Raw genomic sequence first — 21,830 nt, 5'->3', positions numbered from 1 at the left:
GCTTGCACCATGGCTTCACTGTGGGTGAGACAAGCAGGGGAAAGGAGCTGTACCTGAGATGTTGCAGTAAGCCACACTTCGATACTCCAGTGCTTCTACAGGTTTAAAGGTCACCTTGATTTTGGTGCAACAGTTCGGCCCAATTTCTCCCTCCTAAGGCACAAAGAGACAGCAAAACGTTAATCTTCCAACTTCACATTTCTTGTTTTCAACCTCAGTCCTCTAAGCCTTTATTTAGAGCATCAATGATGAATGAACAACACAAGGAGCCCAAGGAAACACTCCAAACCCAGCTCAACACAGTGCTGGAAGTGTGTGTTAATGCTCAGCTGATCAGCTCCCACTCTCCACAACAATCCTACTGCTCTGACACAAGCTCTTGGTCACATCATGCTGCTGTCAGCTACAGCAATGTGGAACTGCCATTGTGCAGTGGTGGCTCTTCTCAAGAAGAGAACATTATCCCCTTGCTTGGAAAAAAAAATAGTAGTTTAATGTGTTTTGAAAGAAAGCGGAGGTTGGGATTATTCTAGGGTTTACTCCAGGATGAGAAAGGATTTTGCACTGTGCAGGCACCAGGCATTCATCATCTCTCACAATACCAATACTCAGAATCAGGGCTCTGGTTGATGGCAGGACATGGGGGTTTGCTTACACAAACAGGAAAGGCTTTCTGTCCCTGTGTGCAAGAGAACTCAAAAGGCCCATTTAGACCTTCCAGCCTTGAGTCCAGGCTCACAGATGACACAGGAAGGGAGACTCAGAAATAGTGCAAGTCATGGATGCAGGAAGGGATTGGCATTTCTAGGATTAACCTTGGGCTGAATTTGGCCTCCTTTTTACAGCAAACCATTGCATGCTTCAGGTCAAGATGGGAACTGGCAGAGCTCCAACACCCTCTGCCATACAGGGGAGCCCCTACCTACACAAACTGGTCCCTGTGGACAGTGCAAGGACACTCACTGAGTGCCCTGGAGCTGGAGCTCTGACAGCAGAGCTCAGCTTTGTAAGGCTCCCAGCCCTGCCTTGAGCCTGCAAGGCAGAACTGCTTTTAGCAGCGAGCTCTGCAGCAGCACCAGAGACTTGATGTTTTCCCTCCCAGCACATGGAGACAGCTGAGGATCTGCTGAGTGAGTGCATCGGCATCCGGGAGGATGGGGAGGGAGGGTGGGAGGAGGAAGAGGAGGAGAAGGAGGAGAAAGAGGAGAAAAATTAGGTTCTCAGCTATCACTTACCATTGGCTCAATGGAAAAAATGTCATCAGAGAACAGCATGGGGTCTTCTTGCACCTTTGCCATCTCCTCCTGGACCATATGGCTCATGAGGGCAGTGTTATCTTCACAATAGCCCTTCTCCTGCTCTATTTTTTTATCCTTCATGAATCTTTCCAGCCACAGCTCGTTCCATGGTTGCAGAAAATAGCACTTCCTGCAGCCACAGGGAGAGACAAAACCAGCAGATCATTTAATAAACCACATATTTGTAGACAGAAGTGTGAGTGCAGAAGGGCAAAGCACTTGGGGAGGAGCAGCAGCAGCTCCCCAGCAAGCGCTGACCCCAAGCCACGGGGGTCCCAAATCAATGAGAGGATAACTTGTTCACTGGCACAGCAGGTAGTTTTACTCCACATTTGCAAGCTCAGGAGAGTTTTGGAAAGCCAGCATCCCTCAGAAGAACCTCCTGGCTCAAAGCCTCTGCCAAAACTGAGGGAGAATCCACCAGGCACCTCAACTGTCTTTTCCTACCCCTGAGCTGCTCGGGGAAGGCAGATAAAGATCACGGAGTGTCCACTGCAGGACTTCCCTGGGAAGGGGAGACAATTCTGGTTTGCAGCTACGTGTTACCAGCATCACTCTTTGTTTCTTCCATTTTGGACCTGGCCTGTTCCCTACTCTGTCTTTCACAAGAGCATCCCAGAGCACTTCCAAAGGAAATTGATTAATTCAGACACCCCACCCCTTTAGTGACATTCAAGGTTTTATATGGATGAAAACAGACGCTCTGAGAGGGGGAAGGGCTTTGCTGTGCAAGAGGGAGACAGCAAACTCCTGGAGAGATCTTTTCATTATCTCGGAGCTTTTTGAGTTCCCATGCCAGTGCATGGTGGTAGAATGTCCTAAGAGGGAAAGGATCCTGCACTATCTCCTCTCATGAAAACAACCTCTCTGCTCTGAGATCTCAAAAGCTTCTCTGACAGCAGTACAGTGGCCTTGGAGATAAAACCATCCCTAAGACTGGAAGTAAGGAAGAATAAAATGTCCTGGTGACATTCTAGAACACAAACTGGCATGAAAACAGATGCAATTGGAAAAAAAAAACCCACAAAACCAACACCAGGTCGAAGTTCACTTTGGGGAAACCTAGTTGCTTCAGAGGGAAATGTGGATCACCTGGGGTCCAGGCTGAGGCAAGCAAGTGGGAAAAAATGGAAATAAACAGCCCAGGGAAGTAGCCAGAGAAGGTAATGGGATTTTCTTTTAACACAGAGAGCTTGTATGGAAGTCAGACACTGTGTAAGTTGAGAGAGAACAGTGGAAAACCAAGAAGCCCAGGGCACTAAAGGACCCTCTTGCCAGCCATTCAGGTGGGGAAGGGTCCATCTCCTGGTCCTTTGCAAGTGATTTAAAATGGCTCTGGGGAGTGCAAGCGACCTGGCTCGAAGAAAACTGGGGCTTGCCATGGCAATTTGGGCATGGCAGGTTTAGGCATGGCAGTTTTTTGACATGGCAGTTCAGGCATGATGGTTTTTACATGGCAGTTTTGGCATGGCAGTTTGCACAGTGTTGTTTCAGTTTCTGCACTGCAGTTCACGCAAGCAAGCTGAGCAGAAAGAGTGCAGCCATCAACCCTTCTTGTGTAGTGGGTTGTGGCGTTTGGCTGGCTGCGAGGTGCTTGCCTTAATTTTCTTTCTTCTTTCTGGTTTTCTTTTTTTCCTCCCCCTCAGCACTGGTTTACAAATGATCAAAAGCCATTGCTGCTGCTGCCAGCAAGAGTGTACTAACTCAAACAGAACCCCCCAGGAAGGACTCAGCTGTCCAGCCCCTGGCTGCAGGGAGGGTCTGAGCCTGGTGTTAATATCAGAGGATAGTGCAAAAGACACCTGCGTGCAGTGTCAGCAGGTGAATAATCTGCTCTGTCTGGAGGCAAAGCTTTAGGAGGAAGTGCAAAGGCTGAGGAGCATCAGGGAGAGCAAAACAGAAATTAACTGGTGGAGTTACACCCTTCCAACCCTGAGAGAAGCTCAGCAGGAGTCAGAGGAGCCTTGCCCTTGTTGCAATCAGGCAGAAGGAGGAGACCTAGGAGACAGTGGGGAATGGAAATGGCTCTCTATTGGAGAGGTAATAAAATTCCATCCTGACCCCTATCACCTACCCAGTGCCCTGACAGAATAGGTATGAGGCCCTGCATCCAGAGGGTCAGGCAAATGACATTAAAGAAAAAATTCTGTCTGGAGAATGTGCCAGTTGCACTTTGTCTGTCAGACAGATCACAGCCTCAAGTATTAAGCAGAAAAGAAGGGTAGTGGTAGTGGGTGACTCCCCTGTAAGGGGAACTGAGGGCCCTGTGTATTGACCAGATCCATTCCACAGGGAAGTCTGCTGCCTCCCTGGGACCCAGGTACTGGATATCAGCAGGAGATTCCCTAAGAACCAATGAACTTCATCTGTTCACCACTGTCTGGTGTACAGTGGCTGTCAAATAATAGAGTTCTCAATATTCAGTGAAACAAGGAGAGGCATCAACAAAACTTCCACTCTGGACTTCTGGAGGGCAGACTTCAGCCTGTTCAAGAGATGGGTTTGGAGAGTACCTTGGGAAACAGCCCTTAAAAGCAAAGGGGTCCAGGAAGGATAGACATACTTCAAGAAAGAAGTCTTGGAGGCACAGGAACAGACTGCCCCTGTGTGCTGAAAGATGAGCTGACAGGGAACACAACCAGCCTGGATGGGCAAGGAACTTTTGAAGGAACTAAGGGGAAAAAAAAAAAAATTTGAAATTTTGCCCCCCTTTGGAAAGAGGGGCTGGCAACTCAGGAAATGTTTAAGGATGTTGCCAGGTCATGTAGGAAGAAGATTAGAGAGGCAAAATCCCAATTAGAACTTCAGGAAATCCAGTCACTGCAATCAACCTTTCCTTCCCAAAATGCTATCCTTATCTGGAGTATAAATGGAACTGCAATGATGAGTGCTGAGGTCTGAAGCCCAAAACACACATCCTAATGCCAGGGATGGTTTACTTGGCCTAAACCATTCTTGGCCTAAACCATTTACTTGGCCTAAACCATTCAAAAGCACAAACACCTCCCTGAGGCCATATGTTAGATTTAGTCTTGGCCCAAGTATCTCACTGAAATGTGTCTTTCAAACCAACCTCCTCTTCAGTTTATTCTCATCTTCCTCAGTAGGAAAAGTCTTCCACTGGAAGTGGGCTGTGATGTTACTCCTGTTTTCGATGAGCACGGTTGTGTAGTTTGATGTGGTGATGAAAGTGTTCTCAACCTTCACGGAATTGGCGCTCAACCCAACGTTGACATCTACAGCTTCTCCGTGAAGGTTTGTGCAGATACCTTTTTCACCTGGAACAAAGCAAAGAGGAGTCTTTGCTCAGCTCAGTTGCTGATGGAAGCACAAGGAGCAGAACAAACCACAGGTTGCACAAGGAAGTGTCACAGTTTTTAGCTGAATGACCATTCTAAGGATCAGTACATTTATCACATCCTGACAGCTCTGTGTGTACAGCGTGAGGATGTCCTGGGCACCTCCTCAAACACCTTATTTCTCACTGTGTTGGTAGAGGTTTGGCACCAAGGTGACAGTATGTACAGTGAGATTGGGCAGATGTGCTCAGGTGACCCACTCAGATCACCAGGATTTCTGCATCAAAGCCCTCCAGGTGATGCTGAGGAGCCCTGTTCAGTCTGGCCTTGCCCAGGGTCTCCCCTGGGCATCCCACGAGACTCCTGTCTCTCCTGATCCCTTGGACCCCTTGTTGCTGACAAGCAAATATGCCTGGGGGCATGTGGGCAGAAAAAGGAAGCCCAGAGGAACCAGTGAAGTGACAGCCCACAGCAGGAGGGGACACAGGTGAGGAAACACAACCAGCCTGGCTCTGCAAGATGACAAACCTCTACAAAGTGAACACCATGGAAATCATCATTATCATCATCTCCCTGTCCAAACCCACAGCCACATCAGTCTTGAAATATTTTATGTTGTTCTGATCTCAAAAACCAAGCTGGAGCATTTCAAATTAAATAAAAAGGAGACAAAAAAAAAAGATTAGGAAGTACAGAGCAGCTTCTATATGAAGACTGAATAGGATTTATTAGTCAAGAAATCAAATGGGAGATAAATATGAGAGGTTTGCAACAGCATGAATTGCCTGGGAAAAGGGGATGAGGAAAAAATTTGTCTTGATTTATCACCAAACAGGAACTCGAGGGCCTGGAAACGTTATTAGACAGAAACTAAATATATGTGTAGAGGGCAACATAGAAAACGAGTCTGTAACAAGCCAATGGAGAAGCAGCATACGGGACAGAGGTGTGCAAGAAATACATTGCATTGGAGAGACTGTGCTGGAGACCTCACGCCTCACATACAGCACTGCCCAACAATAAAATAATTTAACTGCACCCAGGCATAGCCACACAATAGTGGAGAATCAGGGTTCCTCCTTCCTCCACTCAGCAACTCCCAGCAAAACAGGATTCCAAAAATCCCAGCCCTGTTAGAGGGGATCCACTTTATCAACCCTCTAAACACCAATGAGTTCTCAGTTTTCTTTGGGGTAAAGCTGTAACAGGGGTGGTGGTACACCTAGAGGGAATCGAGGGGGATGGGACAACAGGGAGTGATGGTGGAGAACTGTCCTGTGCCCCATGCAGTGCCCAGCACTCACCTGTGTTGCAGCACACTACCAGGGACCCGGAATGGTCACCGACCGTCAGCGGGTGAAATCCCACTGTCACCTGCATGGTGTCACCAGCGGCCAGAGTTCCCCTGTCTGGAATCACGCAGAAAGGACTGCAACACAAAGACAGGGATCAGGACTCAGGGCCACATCTGGGGATGATACTCCTTCTGCAGTGCAGGTCACTTCAGCTCACTTGGGCAAGCAGGGAGCAAACAGATCACAGTCAACAGAAGACAGACAGAACAGACAGGATCAGGAACAGCTACTGACCCACTTCTGAGGAGATCCAGCCCTCAGAAGATCCTGTGGGATAAAATGACCTCATGTCCCCCGTACTCTGCATGCAGCCCCCTGCAAGGAGACTCAAGGGTCTGACTGCCAGCAATCCCATCAGAGAATGGTTTGTGAAAAGCACAGAGAAGTTTAAGAGCTATTTGCATGCACAACTTGACACCGACTGCCTCAGGAATTTCCCTTTTCCTGCTGCCTATAAACCTCATCTCAAGAGATGCAAATGTTAGGGCATTACCTGTCCTGTGAGATTACAGCCTAGGAATCAGACAGGGAGAAGAAACTTTTCCTTGAAGAGCAAGGAATAGTTTCTGTTGAATTTGCAGTGTGATTCTTTGGTTTATTTTACCTTGAAACATCCAAATTTAGCCTAAAAAGAGCACATTTTATCATCATTTCAATGAATGTTGCTCTAAGAAAAGGAGCAATCAAAACTCTGAAAAAGTGCAAATGCAGATTAGAGCAATACAGTGACATGGAAACAAGACCCAAAAGGAGGATGCCATTTACAGTGTGAAAGATACAATCGGAGCTAAATGCAGCAGTGTTACAGGAGCATATCAGGAAGCAGAACAGGAGGTTTCTGTGTATTTACCAGCAATGCAGTCTGGGGCTCTGGGTTGTCATCCAGGCTGGTAACTGTTTGCTTGGCCCACCAGACAAACTCTGTGCAATGTGTTGGAAATAATTATGCAGATGTGTTGGTGCACTTTGGATTTAACAGGAGCAATTAGGATTGGTCACCAGGTCAACAGCTCTTGCCTGACAAACACAAGGCTCCGTACTTTGATGCTCAGGGACAGCTCAGGTGAAATGTGCTTCTGCCCAGCAGCTACTGGGCTTTGTGCTCTTCTGCAGTCCCACCGAGGAAACAAAAGTTCCTGGCCTCGGTGATTTGTTGGTGGTCAATCTGTCATTTAATTCTGGGGAGTTTGGTGATGCATGCATCACATGCAAAAATAAGGAGAACATCTGGCAAGCTGAACTTTATTCATGTGAGCAGTGACAGCTGATGAACTTGCTTGAGGTTGTGCTCATTAAGGACCTCTTGCTGCAGTTATGGGCCTGAGCTGTTCCCATTACCACCAGTGAGAACATCACTACTGGCTGAGGGAGAAGCCTTGGGCCAGCACTGTTCATGTGCTGGACGAGAGACTTTGGAGAGAGGGGAGGGAAGACAAGACCCCACCAGCCCCAGAGCTGGATTACTGTACGTGCTCCTGCATCTGCCCCAGGAGTGATTCCAGGACTGCTGCAGGTCTCTGCTGGGGCTTGGTGTGGGCAAGGCACAGGACGTATTCTTTTGCCAGAAATTTTGCCAGAACAGAGAAGCTGCCAGTTAAGGGAATCTCTGGCCACTCTTCAGCCCTCCATTCCATTCCATTCCATTCCATTCCATTCCATTCCATTCCATTCCATTCCATTCCATTCCATTCCATTCCATTCCATTCCATTCCAACCCAGTCCTGCCCCATGTTACATGCCTTCAGATGGCAGGATGGGAATAACAATCCTGGGGGTGACTTCAAGGGTTGCCTGAGAAGGAGGGGATCTTCTTATTTTCAAATTATCAGGAGAAGAGGATCCAGCCAAGTTCAGGACTCAGTTGTCAGGAGTAAAAAACTGAGTGCAAATCAGCCCCTGCATCTCCTACATCCCACCCCAGGCTGTACCCAGCAGACTCCCCTGTTAGTGCTGTAGCAGTCATCTCTCACATAGACCTGGCTCCCCAAGACCCAAGGACACAAGCTCTGCAGTTAAACTTAACTCATCTGAATTTCAGCCAACATCACTAAGCTGAGCCTGTTCCCTGAGCCCACAGATAGAAGAGTTGTGAAGACGACATCCTGACACTCTAACAACCAGAAGAAAACCACTAGCAATAGATGGGGCTGACAGGCTAAATTTTTCGCTTTTATCTGCTAACTGTGAGCTGTTCCTTAATATAGTCTTATCCTGTTAGATCTACCCTTTCAATGAATCACTACTGCACCCAACAGGCAGAGAAGATAAGGTATGGAGGGAGTTTCAATAGGTCGTTTTCTTCTGCTTTTTAACTAGGTCCATTTGTATGCTTGTTTTCTTGTATGGCATCCAAAGACAGGTTCAGATCTCCCAATGGAACCTTGCAATCCCCAGACACCCGTCTTGCTTTGAACAGTGTTTCTGCTCAGATTTCCAGAGGTCCCCTCCAGCAAAAGTCATTCTCTAATTTTATGTTCTGAATCAGTCCAATTGCTTTTCACATATTCACTAAATATCTCCTATTTCCTATACACCTGTGCATGTTCCTATGGGCATGTGGTATACTGATAGGCATGAGAGGAGCTCACCCTTTATTAAAGTTCCCAATAAAGAATTCAGGATCTTTGGGCAAACATTTAACACAAACCAAAATGAAAAAGCAGCAGAAACACAGAAACTTCAGAGTGTTTAAAAAGAAATCTCAATGAAAGGGGGCATGACCTAATTCAGAGATTGAAATCATCTGTTTCAAATTTTAAACTGGCTTGCAAAGGTTTGTCATAGAACAAAAGAGTTGACTGATGCCCTCAGCAGACACGGGAAATCAGATCAGCTTTTAGTGACAGGACCTGCACTGGCTGCCTGCAACACAGCTCATGTTGGGCATTTGATACAGGGACCACAGGAAAGCCACGTGCCTGTAGTCTCCCATAGAATGGGTCTGTTTGGCTGACAGTGCTGAGTAACCATTTCAGAAGTTGCTTGTGCCCAGGAGGGTGCAAGCCAGCTACTAACATGTACCAGCAGCCTCCAGGAAATTTGGGACACACAAAGCTCAAAAGCTGCATCCTGCATAAAACATGAGAAGCACCAGCAAACCCCACATGTCCAACCAGGGCTGCACGGCAGCAGCTCCCATGCTCTGGTTCTTTTGTTGCTCTTTACCAGCTCTGTTATCACCCACAGGTGTTTTGCACAAGGACACGTGAGCTGCCTCACCTCTGGGTGCTCAGCTGGTAATGAGCTTCCACGTTACCAACATTGCGAACCAGCAGAGTCTTCTGGCTGCTGTACTTGACTGGGCACTCTGAGAAGTCCAGCTGGTCAGGGAAGTCCAGGAGGATAGCTTGGGCAGCAATGGCCCGAATTGGCACAACTATCCTGTCCCTTGCAGTGAGACAGATGAGTTCGTGGGAATAATCCTGCAGGAAAAGAAACTGTCTCAGCACAGGGCATTTAGTGCCATCCCCATGGCAGAAGAAAAGCCATTTCCTATAATCCTTCAAGGACATCAATTTAACTATTCCACTACAAAATGAACACTAAGTTGTACTAAACTGTCACATTTTAAAGGCACCAGTGCACTTTGCAAAACCTGTCTCAGTGGCATTAAACTCTTGGGTCACTTGGGTCATACAGAGAACTGCCCTAGGCTACCATAATTTTTATGCTAAATTTTAATGATGTTAAATAATTCCTAAGTTCCTTCTAAGGAACACGGAGCTAGGGAAAACAGGACATTCCTCTTTAGGTTTCTATTCCCGCTATTTGAGAGTAGGATAAAGTGTTAAAATGACTCTAAGCAGCAAAAGGAAGATGAGAAAACAGCTGTATCCAAAGAACTCCTGCACCTCTGGCCTGGTGTAGAAACATCACTTGGCTCAGAACTGCACTCTAACTTTGCCTCTCCAACCAAGTCAGGAGAAGAACAGTGCTAAGAGGCAGCAGGATGCTACTGGAAAGAGCCTCTCTTTGTTTCCCTCCTCCCTTCCATGTCTTGTCCTAAACCCTTCTGCATGAACAAGCCTCCAGATCACAGTGCTGAGATCAGACTTGCCAGGGCCTCAGCACTGGTATTCAAACCTCCACACAAAAGCATGCTTGGCATGGAATGGGTTCCAGTTAACAGAGCAACCACAGTGACAGGCATGAAGACAGAGCCACAGCAGTGTCACCGCCACAGGCTCTGGGGTCACAGGTCTGCCTGCAGGTTGTACCTGTGCTACACGAGCTCTTTCAGGCAGGTGTCCAAGTCCCCTGCAGCTCAGCAACCTGCTGCTGACTAAGGGCCCCTAGAGCTCAGTGTGCCTGTGCCAGGCTGGGCTCACAGGCATAGCACATGCTCTGGCCTGGCCTTGCAGCTGTGTCATGGTCATTTGTGCTCTGGGACAGCACAGCTGCAAGGCTGGAGAACAGAGGGTGTGAAAAAGCACCATCTTTGCTCCAGCCCAGGGTGAGGCAGGGAAGCTGTTGCCAGCCAGGAAGGAGGGAAGCTCTCTGACCTCTTTGTTTCTACTATTTTCCATTTAATTAAACCCTTTCCAGTGTACCTAGAGATGGCTGCACATCTATCAACACCCCTCTGTGTTTTTCATACTGTTGCCCATGCATCTTCCCTCGGGAATGCTCAGCAATGTGCAAGGAGGGCAGGCAGAGCCCGTCAGGCCTGGCTGCAGTGCCTGACAGCACATGCCAAGGTGTGACTGGCTGCAGGCTGCCTGTTCCCAGCCTGGAGCCAAGCTCACAGCATGGAGTGGGCTGTACCCAGAGTGCAGGGAAAACAATGGCATTGGAGATAATTCTGTGTTTTGGCTCCTCCAGTCTCACCTTGGTCTCGTCGGGGGTGAAGCGGATGCGCACATGGGAAGATGTGCCTGGTGGGATGATGCGGTATGCATCATTGGGGCACAACAGCTCGAAATAAGGTGATCTCTCCATGTAGACCTGCACCAGCCGTGGAAACTGCAGGAAAGACATAAAATGATGTTTTTGCCACTTGTGGAAACAGGACAAGAGGAGACCTGTCCATGCCCTGGTGACATCCTTCCCTGACCCCTTTTCCAAAGCACTTGCAGCTGTGGAGGTACAGGTGCATAATTCACAAGGATGAACTTGAACCCCTTCTGTCTGGGTGCAGCATTTTGGCCAGGGGCAGTAGGGCAATGTCTGGTGGGAAGGAAGGGCTGAGCAGGTCAGCACCAGCAGGATGGGGACAGAGCCCCTGAACCAAGTGATCTGCATCTTCAACAAGGCCAAAACACCTGCTGGCTTCTGCCTGCACACAGCCATGCTGTTGTGTTCCAGAGGGGGGATGTGCTACTGGAAAGCAAAAAAGCACATTGTCCTGAGGGAAGGAAGAAATTCCCTTCTAGCAGATCAGGTTTGGGTATGGCAGTTCTGGGGATACGGCCATGCAGGCAGACCAGCAAGAGAGGAGACCAAATATTGTGGCCTTATTGGGAATGGAAGCAAACTGAAAAGCAAAAGAAGGAACACAGCAAGACAATCCCTAAAACAAGGAGCTGGCAAAGAGCATTTAAATGGGCAGTTAAGCAGCAAGGAAGAATCATAAAATGATGAGAGCAGTCAGCTTCCTAAATGTGACAGAAACACAGCCAGGCTGTGCCCATCAACTATGGGCTTCAAAGGCATTTTCTGCCTGAAGGAGCACTGACTCACAGTGTGGTTCCAGTATTAAAAGCCAATCTTGGCTCTCTGGGGGTTCTTGCTGCCTGTGCAGGCAGGCTGGGCTGCTGGGCATTCCTGCCTGCAGCCAGGAGGACAGGTTCTACCCTTTGGGATACACAGACACAGCAAACATGCATTTTCCAGCACACAGATATCAACCTCTGAGCACCAACATGCTCTCAAAAAGTCTAACCCAGATGATTTTAACTCTCTTCTGTCTTCCCACTGGACCACTCTTGGCACAAGCCTCATTTAAGAAAATGTTTCCACTACTGAAATTCAAATGGTCTCGGTTTTTCAGTTGTCCTCTTTACAGTGGAACACAACTGCTGACATTTTCCAGCTTTGTCCCTCTCAACTATCTTGGGAAACTGCAAAACAATCACAATTTCTTCAGGTGAAGATGAAAACCTCCAGGAGCACATGGCTTTGGATGTGCTGTGGTTCTCCAAAGGAAAAGCAGAGTACCATGTTGTTTTTGGAAAACCTGAGCAGAGCTGGATGAAGCTTAGCAGGAGCCTGAAGTGGCACCTAAAGGCCTCCTGCTGCCTCTGCTACATCAGTCTGATTCCAGGGCTGTTTCAGAACACATTTCCTGCAGTGCCAATGCCATTAACGGTAAGTGATTCCATCAGAAAGTGAAGACTCAGCCTCTTAGCTTTGACTGTGAGCTAAACAAAGGAAGCCAAACAGGCTGACAGAGGCAGAGAGTCCTCCTAGGAACCCAGATTAGCCAAGGAGACACAGGATGTGGCATACACTCAAGGTGAAGCATGAGAGCAGGTAAAAATTGTACAGTTCTCAATATCCCTATCAGTCCAGAGCTTTCAAGAGGACACTCCTTAGGGATAGATATCATCAACTGTGGAGGCCCCGGAGCCTGCCCAAGAGTCAGCAATTTCCATGTTCTGGAAAGAAAGGACCTAAGTTGTGAGAGGGACATTAGAGCATGAAGAACAACTTCTCCCCACAGTCCTTTGCAGTTTTATGTTAATGCATCCCAGTTGTATCTCCCTGGCTGGCCCACTGGCCTTCTCCACCTCTTTTCCCCTCCCCTCATATGCTCCCTGGAATGTTCTCCCTTCCCTGCTTACCCATTGGCCCCATTTTGCTGCAATGTCCCACCCCCTTTTACCCTATTGACTATCACCCTTTGCCCCACCTTTGTACCACCCCTGAGCCCTCAGCCCACTGGCCCTGATGTTCTGCTCTGCCCCCTCATTCCCCATATTTAAACCTGGATGTTTCACTGCCTTAGTCCCTGGGCCCTTCACCTGTGCTGGAATAAATCTGCCTTGTGGAACCCTGCACAAAGACGCTTCCTGTCTCTCCTTTGTCTGTTGCATGAGTTATCCAGCAGGTGTGATTCTTCCCCCATGAATAAGCCTGTGCCACTGAAGTGACTCTATTCCACTACTGGAGATGCTTTCAGAAAGTTGCAGCACTTCGCCATCACCCACTGCAACAATCAACCATCAAAGTATGCCAAAATTCCCCAGGAAGATTTCCACCATCCTGCAGAACAAAGGTGCTGAGACATTTTCTTCTGGATGTGCTGCAACAGACAACTCACTCTGCTGTACACTATGGGAATTACACCACTCTCCTCATTCAGCACAGTGTTAAAGCTCCACGTCCCAGCACTTACCTTGTCCTTGTTTATGAGAGACAGTACCATTTCCGAGACCTCATGAGCGACGGAGTTCTGAAATACCATCTCTGGTGGGGAAACCTGAATAAAGGTCTCTTTCGGGGCAACTGGCAACAACTGGAGAGGCAAGAGAGAGCAGGGAGAGGTTCAGCTGCTGGGAGGAAGGTTCATGAAGAATTTTACACTGATCCCCACTGAAGTACACACTCTGGGTGTGCCCAGGACACATTGGGGAAACAGTAGCTCACCCACCTCCACTCTGAACTGATCAAGAGCTGCTGGGCCACACAGAGCAGGTTCAAGCCAAGCTGCTCTTTTGGCATGTATTTCTCCAGGTTTCCTCTCCAGAATGCCAGGCAGCACTTACCTTACGCACAGCTCTGTGCCCATGTGATCACACAGGTCTGGGGCACTGACTGAGCACTCATGGAGTCAGTAAAACCCAGGAATTTAGATCAGGCTCCATGGGAAACAATTTTGGGATGTCCTTTACTCTAAGACAGGGAAACCAAGGCCCACACAACTGCAACTATGTTTTCTGATGTAGAACTCAGACATCATTAAGAACAGAACAGTACCAGAGGAGGTGTGAGAGATGAGGTGAAATTTTGCTGAAGCAAAAAGGTTATTGAGTTCAAGAATGAAAAATTTTGGTTTTCTGTGTTGTTTTGATTGTTTGTTCAGGTTGGTTTGTTGGGTGTTGCGGTGAGCTGGGAGAGGGATGGGCTTGAAGACCTGACCAAAAGGAAGTAGGATGAGAGGGGAGGGGACAGAAAAGCTGGCAGTCGGGAGAGAATGTGAATTCCCCAGTATCCATCCATTGGCAAAGGAGACAGGGACTGCCTCAGCTGGGTATAAAGGGTATAGAAAGATTGCCATTTTCCTTGAAGGTGTGTTTGTCTCAGGGGAGAGGGAGACACACCTGGCTCAGCTGAATCATTACTAATAAACAGTTTTCTTTTGCTTCTATGCTTTTGTTCCCTTTTAATTTAATTTAAGAGTTAGTACATTTCTAACAGAGGTAAAGGCAAAAATAAAGTAACACAGAAGCTGGGAAAAAGATAAATTAGGTGAATGCTGAATGAGAAATAAGGTTCAGTTCTTTTCTAAGCAACTTGGGTAAGAGTAGAAGTGGTTTCTTGTAATCTATTATTGCTATCTTATTTAATACCATTGTGGCACATCTGGAATGCCACAACAGCAGCAAATGCTTCTGGAGCAGACATAGCTTTGAGAAAACTCTCCCCTGCTTTGTCTGCCTTCTCCAGCCACACTGCTGTCAGTGCAGAGACACAAGCAGGTCTCCTGTGTGCCTTCACAGCAGACACAATCTGCTGAAGGGAATGGCTGCAGCACACTTGTCCCTTAGTTGTGCCCCTCTCTGAGGTGTTCCTAAGGCCCTTCTCCAGGGCAATCCTTAACCCATGTATTACATGTCTCTTGCTGCCAATTTCCTGCTCAACAGCCCACCTCGGTCACCTACCTGTTTGGACAGTGCTTTATACTGAGCCAGTCCTGCAAGAAAGGCAGCTTTAAACACACCTCTCTATGTAGGCACTGATCCAGATAAAGCACATCCATTGCCTCTGCCCAGGGGGAGTCCCCTGTACATCTGACAGCCTGCAAAATCAAACACCCCATCAGGGTCCCAACACATTGTTCCAACCCAAAACATTAATGCATTAAATTTTGTTAAATCTGAAGGAATTACTGCAGGTCCTCGGCCTTCAAAGGCCAACACTGCCACTCTGGAGGGAATCCTATGACCCCAAGCATTTGATGGTGACCACACCAAAGCAAGAGGTGGCTATTTCAGCAGGAGAATGGCAAATGGCAATTTTGTGTCTTTGTGTCCCCAGCCTTTCCCCCCTTGTTTTAGCAATGGCAGCTACACTCCAGCAAATCCCAGCAGCTTCAGCAGAGGTTATTTGTGTTGGCTTAGTGCAGATCAGGACTCCAAGTCCCCCACTTCCAGCAGTTTGCAATGACAACAGGACCTGGACACTGGGGTATTCTGCTGGAGACAAGCCTGTCACAAGCACACACCCTCTTCAAACTTTGCATCGAAAAGAAAAGAAAAGAAAAGAAAAGAAAAGAAAAGAAAAGAAAAGAAAAGAAAAGAAAAGGTTACCTTTTGACCAGTCTTACCCACATCCACCAATGGGTGAATTTTGGGCAGAAAACTCCCTCCATTTCTGGCATGCTCCTTCCTCTTGAAAAACTTCTCCTTTAGGAAGGTAGAGGGGGTCAGCTGAAAGGCAAAAAAAAAAACCACCAGCTAGAGCCTGTGAAATGCCCTTGTTCCTAGAGGCTTTTCTTGGTCACTTGCTACTAATGAATAATTTGTGATCTCATCACCTAGGACAGTTCTGCAAGCCCTGGAAGTTACCTGCTGAAATACTTAGCATCAGTAAATTCAGCATCCAGAGTGCAATGCTCCAACATACTCCAACCACATGGCTCTGTGCCATTAGCTTCTCTGTGATTAGATGTGACATGTTTGGGGATTTCTGCTCTTTGGGCACCTGTTTCCTCTTTTGTGTCATTGGACTGAGGCAGTGACCTTTTCAGAGAGTGGGGAGGAGCTCTCAGAACTCCCCTAACTCCATCCCTGCACAACAGTCAAAACTCACAGCAAGGAGAGAACACCATTGGGTGAGTCCAAGAGACACAAGAAAGCCAAGTTGTACCAAGAGGGAGGTGCACAGGAATGTGTCCAAGTTTTAGTTCTCTCTGTTAATCAGCACTTGTGTTCTCCTGCTTGGCTCACAGACCCCTCCACAGAAGAAACCAAAAGGATCTCCTTGACAGAACCTCAGCAGTGGGGGCATCTTCAGTCAAGTGAGCTCCAGCCAGCCAGGGGACCTCTGTGGCCCTGACTCCTCCTCTGCTGTCTGCAGGGCTGGATCTGTGTCCCACACAGGAGATGAGACAGAGCAGCTGGTGTGGAAGCTCCCCTAGCTGGGACCAGCTGTGCCTCTCAAGGCTTTGGGCAGAGTTGGAGCTTCCCCCCCCCCCCCCCCCACATGCCCAGGAGCAGGTTGGTCAGAGCAGCACAGGTGAGTGTCCAGCTTGGCAGAAGGAATTACTGTGACAAAGGGAAAGGGAAAAAGCACACGCTCAGGGCTTCACCTTTACACTGGCTGAACCCGGATTTACTTGACCACAGTGGCACAGCCAGGCAAGATGCTGGACTGTCCCTGAAGCAACACTCAAGTGTTCCCTACTGCACCAGGACAGCCCCCAGCCACAGGAACACGGCACAGAGAGGTGGGGAGGGGTTCTGCAGCTTCACAGTGCTGCTGCACAACAGGCAGGGGAGGGAAAGGAGGGACACGAAGGGACTTCTCCAGCCTCAACACAGCCCCAGTGGGTACTTACAGTAATAGACTTCAGTCTTTCCCTGGACAAAAGACGAGGTGTCGACGTCTTTTTCGGGGATGCAGAAGCCATTGTGGAGGCAGGATGTCGCAGATGAACGACAATGCCTCAACAAAACTGGAAGGAGCAACAATGGAACTCTCAAAACCCAGAACCCAATTCATGGCAGACTCAAAGGATACTGGTGCTAAAATTTTATATTATTTGAAAGTAGCTAAGTGCTTGTTTGGCATAAGTAACTAGTATTGTTAGGCCTCTAGTTGGACTTTATTTTAACTATATGACTATATTGTGCAATTCAAAGATGGATCATACTGAAACCTGGAGCTAAAAATCTGAACATTAATGCCAGAACAGACAAAACTGTAGCTTGAATATTACTTTAAAATAGCAAGAGTGGACCTCCTCTTCTTTAGGTTAAACAACCCCTGCTCTCTCAGCTGCTCCTCACAGGACTTGTGAGAGACTGGAATGTTATGGCTAATGGCTTAAATATTGTTATAAAGTACTTTTTGCTTTAGGTGACAAAACTGTATAAAGCAGCTGTGACCACCAAAGCCCACCCCTCACTGAAAATGCCTCCTGACTGGAACTTTGGACTGTGAGTTAGGCTGCCTAAGGGAACTTAAGCCAAGATAAAGGTGACACTATTGTCCTATTATTTCAGATCTGGGGAGATGTAAACAAGGCTGAGGGAGAAAAATATATCTACAACAAAGCCAAACGCAGCAGCTGTCCTGAAAATCAGCTCTGTCTGGGTTCAGGGGGGGGAAGTCATAGCCACAGGCTCCTCTGCTGAGGCCAGGTTTGCACACAAACCTCCCATCAAGAGAGGGAGAAGGAGGAAATTTTGGGTGTGGTGTAACCTCTGGCAATAGGCGGTGGACACCCATCCTCCCTCACACAAACTGGCTTAGCTCTAAAACTCCCCACTCCCACGAGACCACATCCAGAGGACGTTCCCACGGGGGCAGCTGAGGGGGTGTCATAGCCCACCAAAGTGCCCCCAGACCCACGCCTGAGGCCTTGCACCAGATGACTGCATGAGATGCAAAGTAACACAACAGATCTGAAAATCCAGAGCCCAGCTCATGGCAGACTTGAGATATACCGGTGCTAAAGATTTTATATTATTTGAGAGTAGCAGAAGACACTTGCCCTGCCCCAGGTAAATACCCGGGCAGTCCAATATTGCCAAGTCTGTATTAATCCATTCGAGTCTTGTGTTTTGTGAGACTTCACCATGGAAAAGACCAGAACATTTAATGGTATGCCAGTGGGATCCACGGAAGGGTGATGTTTTCTACTTAACCTGTCTCTATCACTCTCTTGCTCCTTCCCTTCCCAATCCCCACCTCCATCCCCAACCCCCTCTTTTTCCATTTCTTTCTCTCTCTCTTCCTCACATTTGCTGTTACATAAAATCCAGACTATTTACTTTGGCTTATGGTCTCATTTGCACCTTAATTCAGAGGCAACTCCTTAATAACTTTGATAACCAGATCATAACAACCCAGTGCAACCTGAACAGAACTCATCCACCTTTAAGCAGTTTAAGTAATCACTACATGGAAAACAATGTAGAGATTAGTATACTTAGGAAAGGTTGGATTTCTTCAGTGAAAATAAAGCCCAATCAGTAGACCATATGTTGTTCATCCACTCAGCCCCTGTTCAGTACATGCCACTGAACTGCTGCACCCGAAGACTGGCATTATCACATCCTGTATTTCCCTTCGGCATTCTCTTTCAGAGCACAGATGTGACAAAACCAAAAAGTGCAACTTTAGTCAACCTTTACCTTCAAACCTAATTCAGCATCGGCTCGCAGGGCCCGAGCAAAGCTCTGCGAGTTCAGTTCTCGCCCTCAGAGACCAAAGCTCTGAGAACAATTCACTTGGCCACTGGCGCAGTGTGGCCGCCCGCACACGCTCAGGCTGCGACCAGCGGGCCAGGAGCGCGTTCAGCGGGTGCTGAGGCCACAAAGCCGCCGCAGACGCAGGGGCCGCGTTCGCGGTTACCGGGCAACCGCGGCACCCGACAGGCGGGGCGGGGCCGGCCCGGGGGCGGCGGAGCCGGCCGGGCCTCGCTCCCTCCTTCGGTCCCGTCTCGTTCCCCCCCTCGATCCCCGCTCGGTCCCCGCCTGTTCCAGCCTTGGTGCCCCTCGGTCCCCGGGCCGAGCGGGAGCGATCCGCTCCGGGGCCCGGAACGTGACGGGCACGGCGGCAGCGCTCGGTACCGCCAGAGCCTCGCACCCAGCTCCGCGCCGCCCGTCAGAACGGGAAAACCCAGGGTCTCAACAGTTTGTGTTCGGCGCATCGTGCAAGTGCCAGTCAGCGAGCTGCAGGTCCTGGGCACTAGCGTGCAGCTTCCCGTTCTTCTTAGGGACACACAAGCAGCAGAAGTAATTTCCTGGTGTCATGGTTCAGCACCTAATCAGCAGCCAGGAATTGGTGCTCCAGAAGACTGGCATTACCACATCCTGTATTTATTTCTCTTTGTCATTGTCTTTCAGAATAAAGATGTGCTAAAAGAAAAACCAAAAAGTACAGTATTTATCAACCTCTATCTTCGAATGAAATGCAAGACTGATTTTCAGTTGTATTACCAGCATTGCAGTTAAAACGCGCTGGAACCATAATGGTTCCAAGTTTCCTACTTGCAGTAAACTTGCGGTTTTAATAGTCTTTCCAAGTTTATCTGTAATACATAGGTTTATATATTTTAAAGAACTTAGGTTTGTTAAATAACTGCATACTCCTTCATGCTGTTGAGCAATAGCACAGATCGTTTGTGTCTTCAGAAGTGGTTTGTCTTAGTAAAAAGACCTTGAAGTGAAACACTTTCCAAGTTCCCCAGAATTTTAGAAGTACTTTTGAAAACAAAGGAGGGGGAAGAAAACCCATCAAGCCTATTAATTTAGGATGTTTCCGGGTCTGCTACTCTGTGCAGCCTAAGGAAGCTGTAATGGAACAAGGGAAGAAGGATCTTACAGCCGTGTTATCCCTCAGTGTACAGAAAACCTTCACACGGAGCTCCTGCGTGGCTGCTTTAAAGACTGGTGACAGAAGAGCAACATGGGATTGAACTAAGACAGACAAACATCCAGTTAAAGTCACATTACAAGTTATTTTATTTTCAGATGGGGCTGCAGACTGTATGCTGCTCAACACCCTGGGCGCTCCAAATGTCCTGCAGAATAGCTGAGCCATGAGACTTGTGCAGTAGAATTAGAAAAAGGTGAAGCACAAACATTTCTTATGCACCTACATTGCATTACCAACTCGTCACTTTAAAAGTGGTTTTGCTCTTTCAGTGGAAGTTTCTAGCTGGGATTGAAGGGTTTTTAATTGTTGAAAAGCTCTGAGTAGAAGCAAATATTCTCCCTGGGTACCTGTGGTAGGTAGGTACCTGGCGCCTGGCAGTGGAGGAATGTGCATGTACTTCCATTTAGATCTCTGAAGTATTCATTATAGTCATATACTATTCATTATATTCATTATTCTTATTATTCATTATAGTCAAGAGCATACCCAACCACAAATTTATCTGGAATTTCAAAGCCTGTATCTGTAAGAAAATACAGTTCTTTTTATACTTCAGTGGTGTAAGTAGCTTTTAAGTGCACAGTTTCTATTCAACACATACTCGAGCTAAGAGTAATAGGCATCATCTCTTTCAGGATGCTTCCTTAAGAATCTGAGCTGTGAACTGATGGCAGAGGTTAGAATTTGAACTATTCCCTTTACTCAGTGAGATAATTAAGGTGCTAAATGAATGATTTTTATTACAAAGTAGTTGTTTAAAACCTAGTTATGAGTTAGAACTAGGAGAGGAGACAAGGAGCGAGATTTTACTTGAGTGACGGTAGATGAACTGTGATTGAGTAGGACTTTTCAGTTTGGGAATAAGGCAGGTTTAATAATGCAGAATCAAAACATATGCCCTCGAGGGTCAAAGCAAAGCAAAAGAGATAAGATTTGATTCTGTTTCTGCTATCTAAATAGTTAAATTTGTATATCAAATAGCTACAGCTGCACTCAGGCCAAGCAGAGGAAAAAAAGAAGGTGGTCATGAGGTGTCTCAGGATGGCATAGCTGGTCATTAGTTCACAGGTTTTTATGTCCTTTCTCCCCATTTCTCTTGGCCTTCATTAAACTTATGTGCCAGTTGTCAGATGTGCTGCCTGAAATGAAATTGTAAGACTGTGTTTGGGAAAATACAGAAAAAAGATACTAGAAAAACACAATACTTACAGTCTTGTGTGTAACCTGGACCCTGACATATCCTTTAAACAAGCTGGCTGTAAGGCAGAGCAGAGCAGGTTGGTTATTAAAATACCTCTTGCTCTAAGCTGTAGACTTCCCTTCTGCCACGCCTCCCCATAGGCTTCTAGAATCATGCTTTTAAGTCAAAACAGGGAGATTATTGCAGAGAAGGAAGTAGTGCTCAGCCTTGGAGTGGAGGGAGAAGCAAAGGCTCTGATCTAAGTCCATTCTCTATATCCAAGTGGCTCTACGTTGTTCCCTCCAGTTCCCTCCAGTCCTGTGTCTCAGATCACTTCCCTTCCATGTAGCAATGCCCCAGGACACTAGAATAGCACAGAGGGGGAAGCATGTCCAAATGGCTGGTAATGATTTCAGTGGGTAGGGAGGAAGGGAGGGAGAAAAGGACAATTTCTTCTGCAAAATAATTTCTATTCTTGGTTTGCCTGTGCACTTCAGAAGAAACTGAGAACCTCCTGGACAGTCACTAGAAGTACTGTCTGAATAACTGCTGCATAAAGCAATGTTTTTTTCTAAAGCATTGTAGTTACTTGACAGACTCAGGGATATTCCACAAAATTTTGTTTTAGTGATCTACTAAAAGTAGATCTAGAATGCTACTTGACGTCAACTTCCAAGTGCTGACAGACACTTAAATTCTGGAAACTTCTACAGTTAAGGATATTAAAAAATATCCGGGGTCTTGTCATTAGAAAATCTATGGAAAGGGATGAATTTCCTTGAAACATGAAGTAAGAAACAGGGAATCCATCAGACATCATGGACTACACAGAAGAGCCATAAAACCTTTTTTTATTAATTTGAGCAGTGGAGATGGTGGTGCATGGGTGAATTTCCCAGTTTAAGCAACTTAATTTTTAAGCAGCTGGATA

At 47.3% G+C, this 21,830-nt stretch overlaps 1 protein-coding gene across 1 annotated transcript in view; it reads right to left on the bottom strand.

Annotated features, from left to right (window-relative positions):
- The window catches only part of LOC134048167 (hydrocephalus-inducing protein-like), a 74,766-nt gene extending 55,775 nt beyond the window's left edge, over positions 1 to 18,991 (bottom strand). The window contains exons 1-10 of the mRNA XM_062499767.1: positions 18,694 to 18,991; positions 17,689 to 17,741; positions 15,423 to 15,542; positions 13,289 to 13,408; positions 10,780 to 10,914; positions 9,172 to 9,374; positions 5,896 to 6,026; positions 4,372 to 4,567; positions 1,236 to 1,428; positions 54 to 153 (exon numbers count right to left, since the gene is read on the bottom strand). Coding sequence (XP_062355751.1) covers positions 54 to 153; positions 1,236 to 1,428; positions 4,372 to 4,567; positions 5,896 to 6,026; positions 9,172 to 9,374; positions 10,780 to 10,914; positions 13,289 to 13,408; positions 15,423 to 15,542; positions 17,689 to 17,741; positions 18,694 to 18,991 — 1,549 coding nt within the window. The remainder of the gene's footprint in view (positions 1 to 53; positions 154 to 1,235; positions 1,429 to 4,371; positions 4,568 to 5,895; positions 6,027 to 9,171; positions 9,375 to 10,779; positions 10,915 to 13,288; positions 13,409 to 15,422; positions 15,543 to 17,688; positions 17,742 to 18,693) is intronic.
- Between the last annotated feature and the right edge of the window lie 2,839 nt (positions 18,992 to 21,830).

This window comes from Cinclus cinclus, chromosome 11, assembly GCF_963662255.1.
Source record: "Cinclus cinclus chromosome 11, bCinCin1.1, whole genome shotgun sequence".
Lineage (NCBI taxonomy): Eukaryota > Metazoa > Chordata > Aves > Passeriformes > Cinclidae > Cinclus > Cinclus cinclus.
This window is presented reverse-complemented; position numbering and strand designations above follow the sequence as displayed.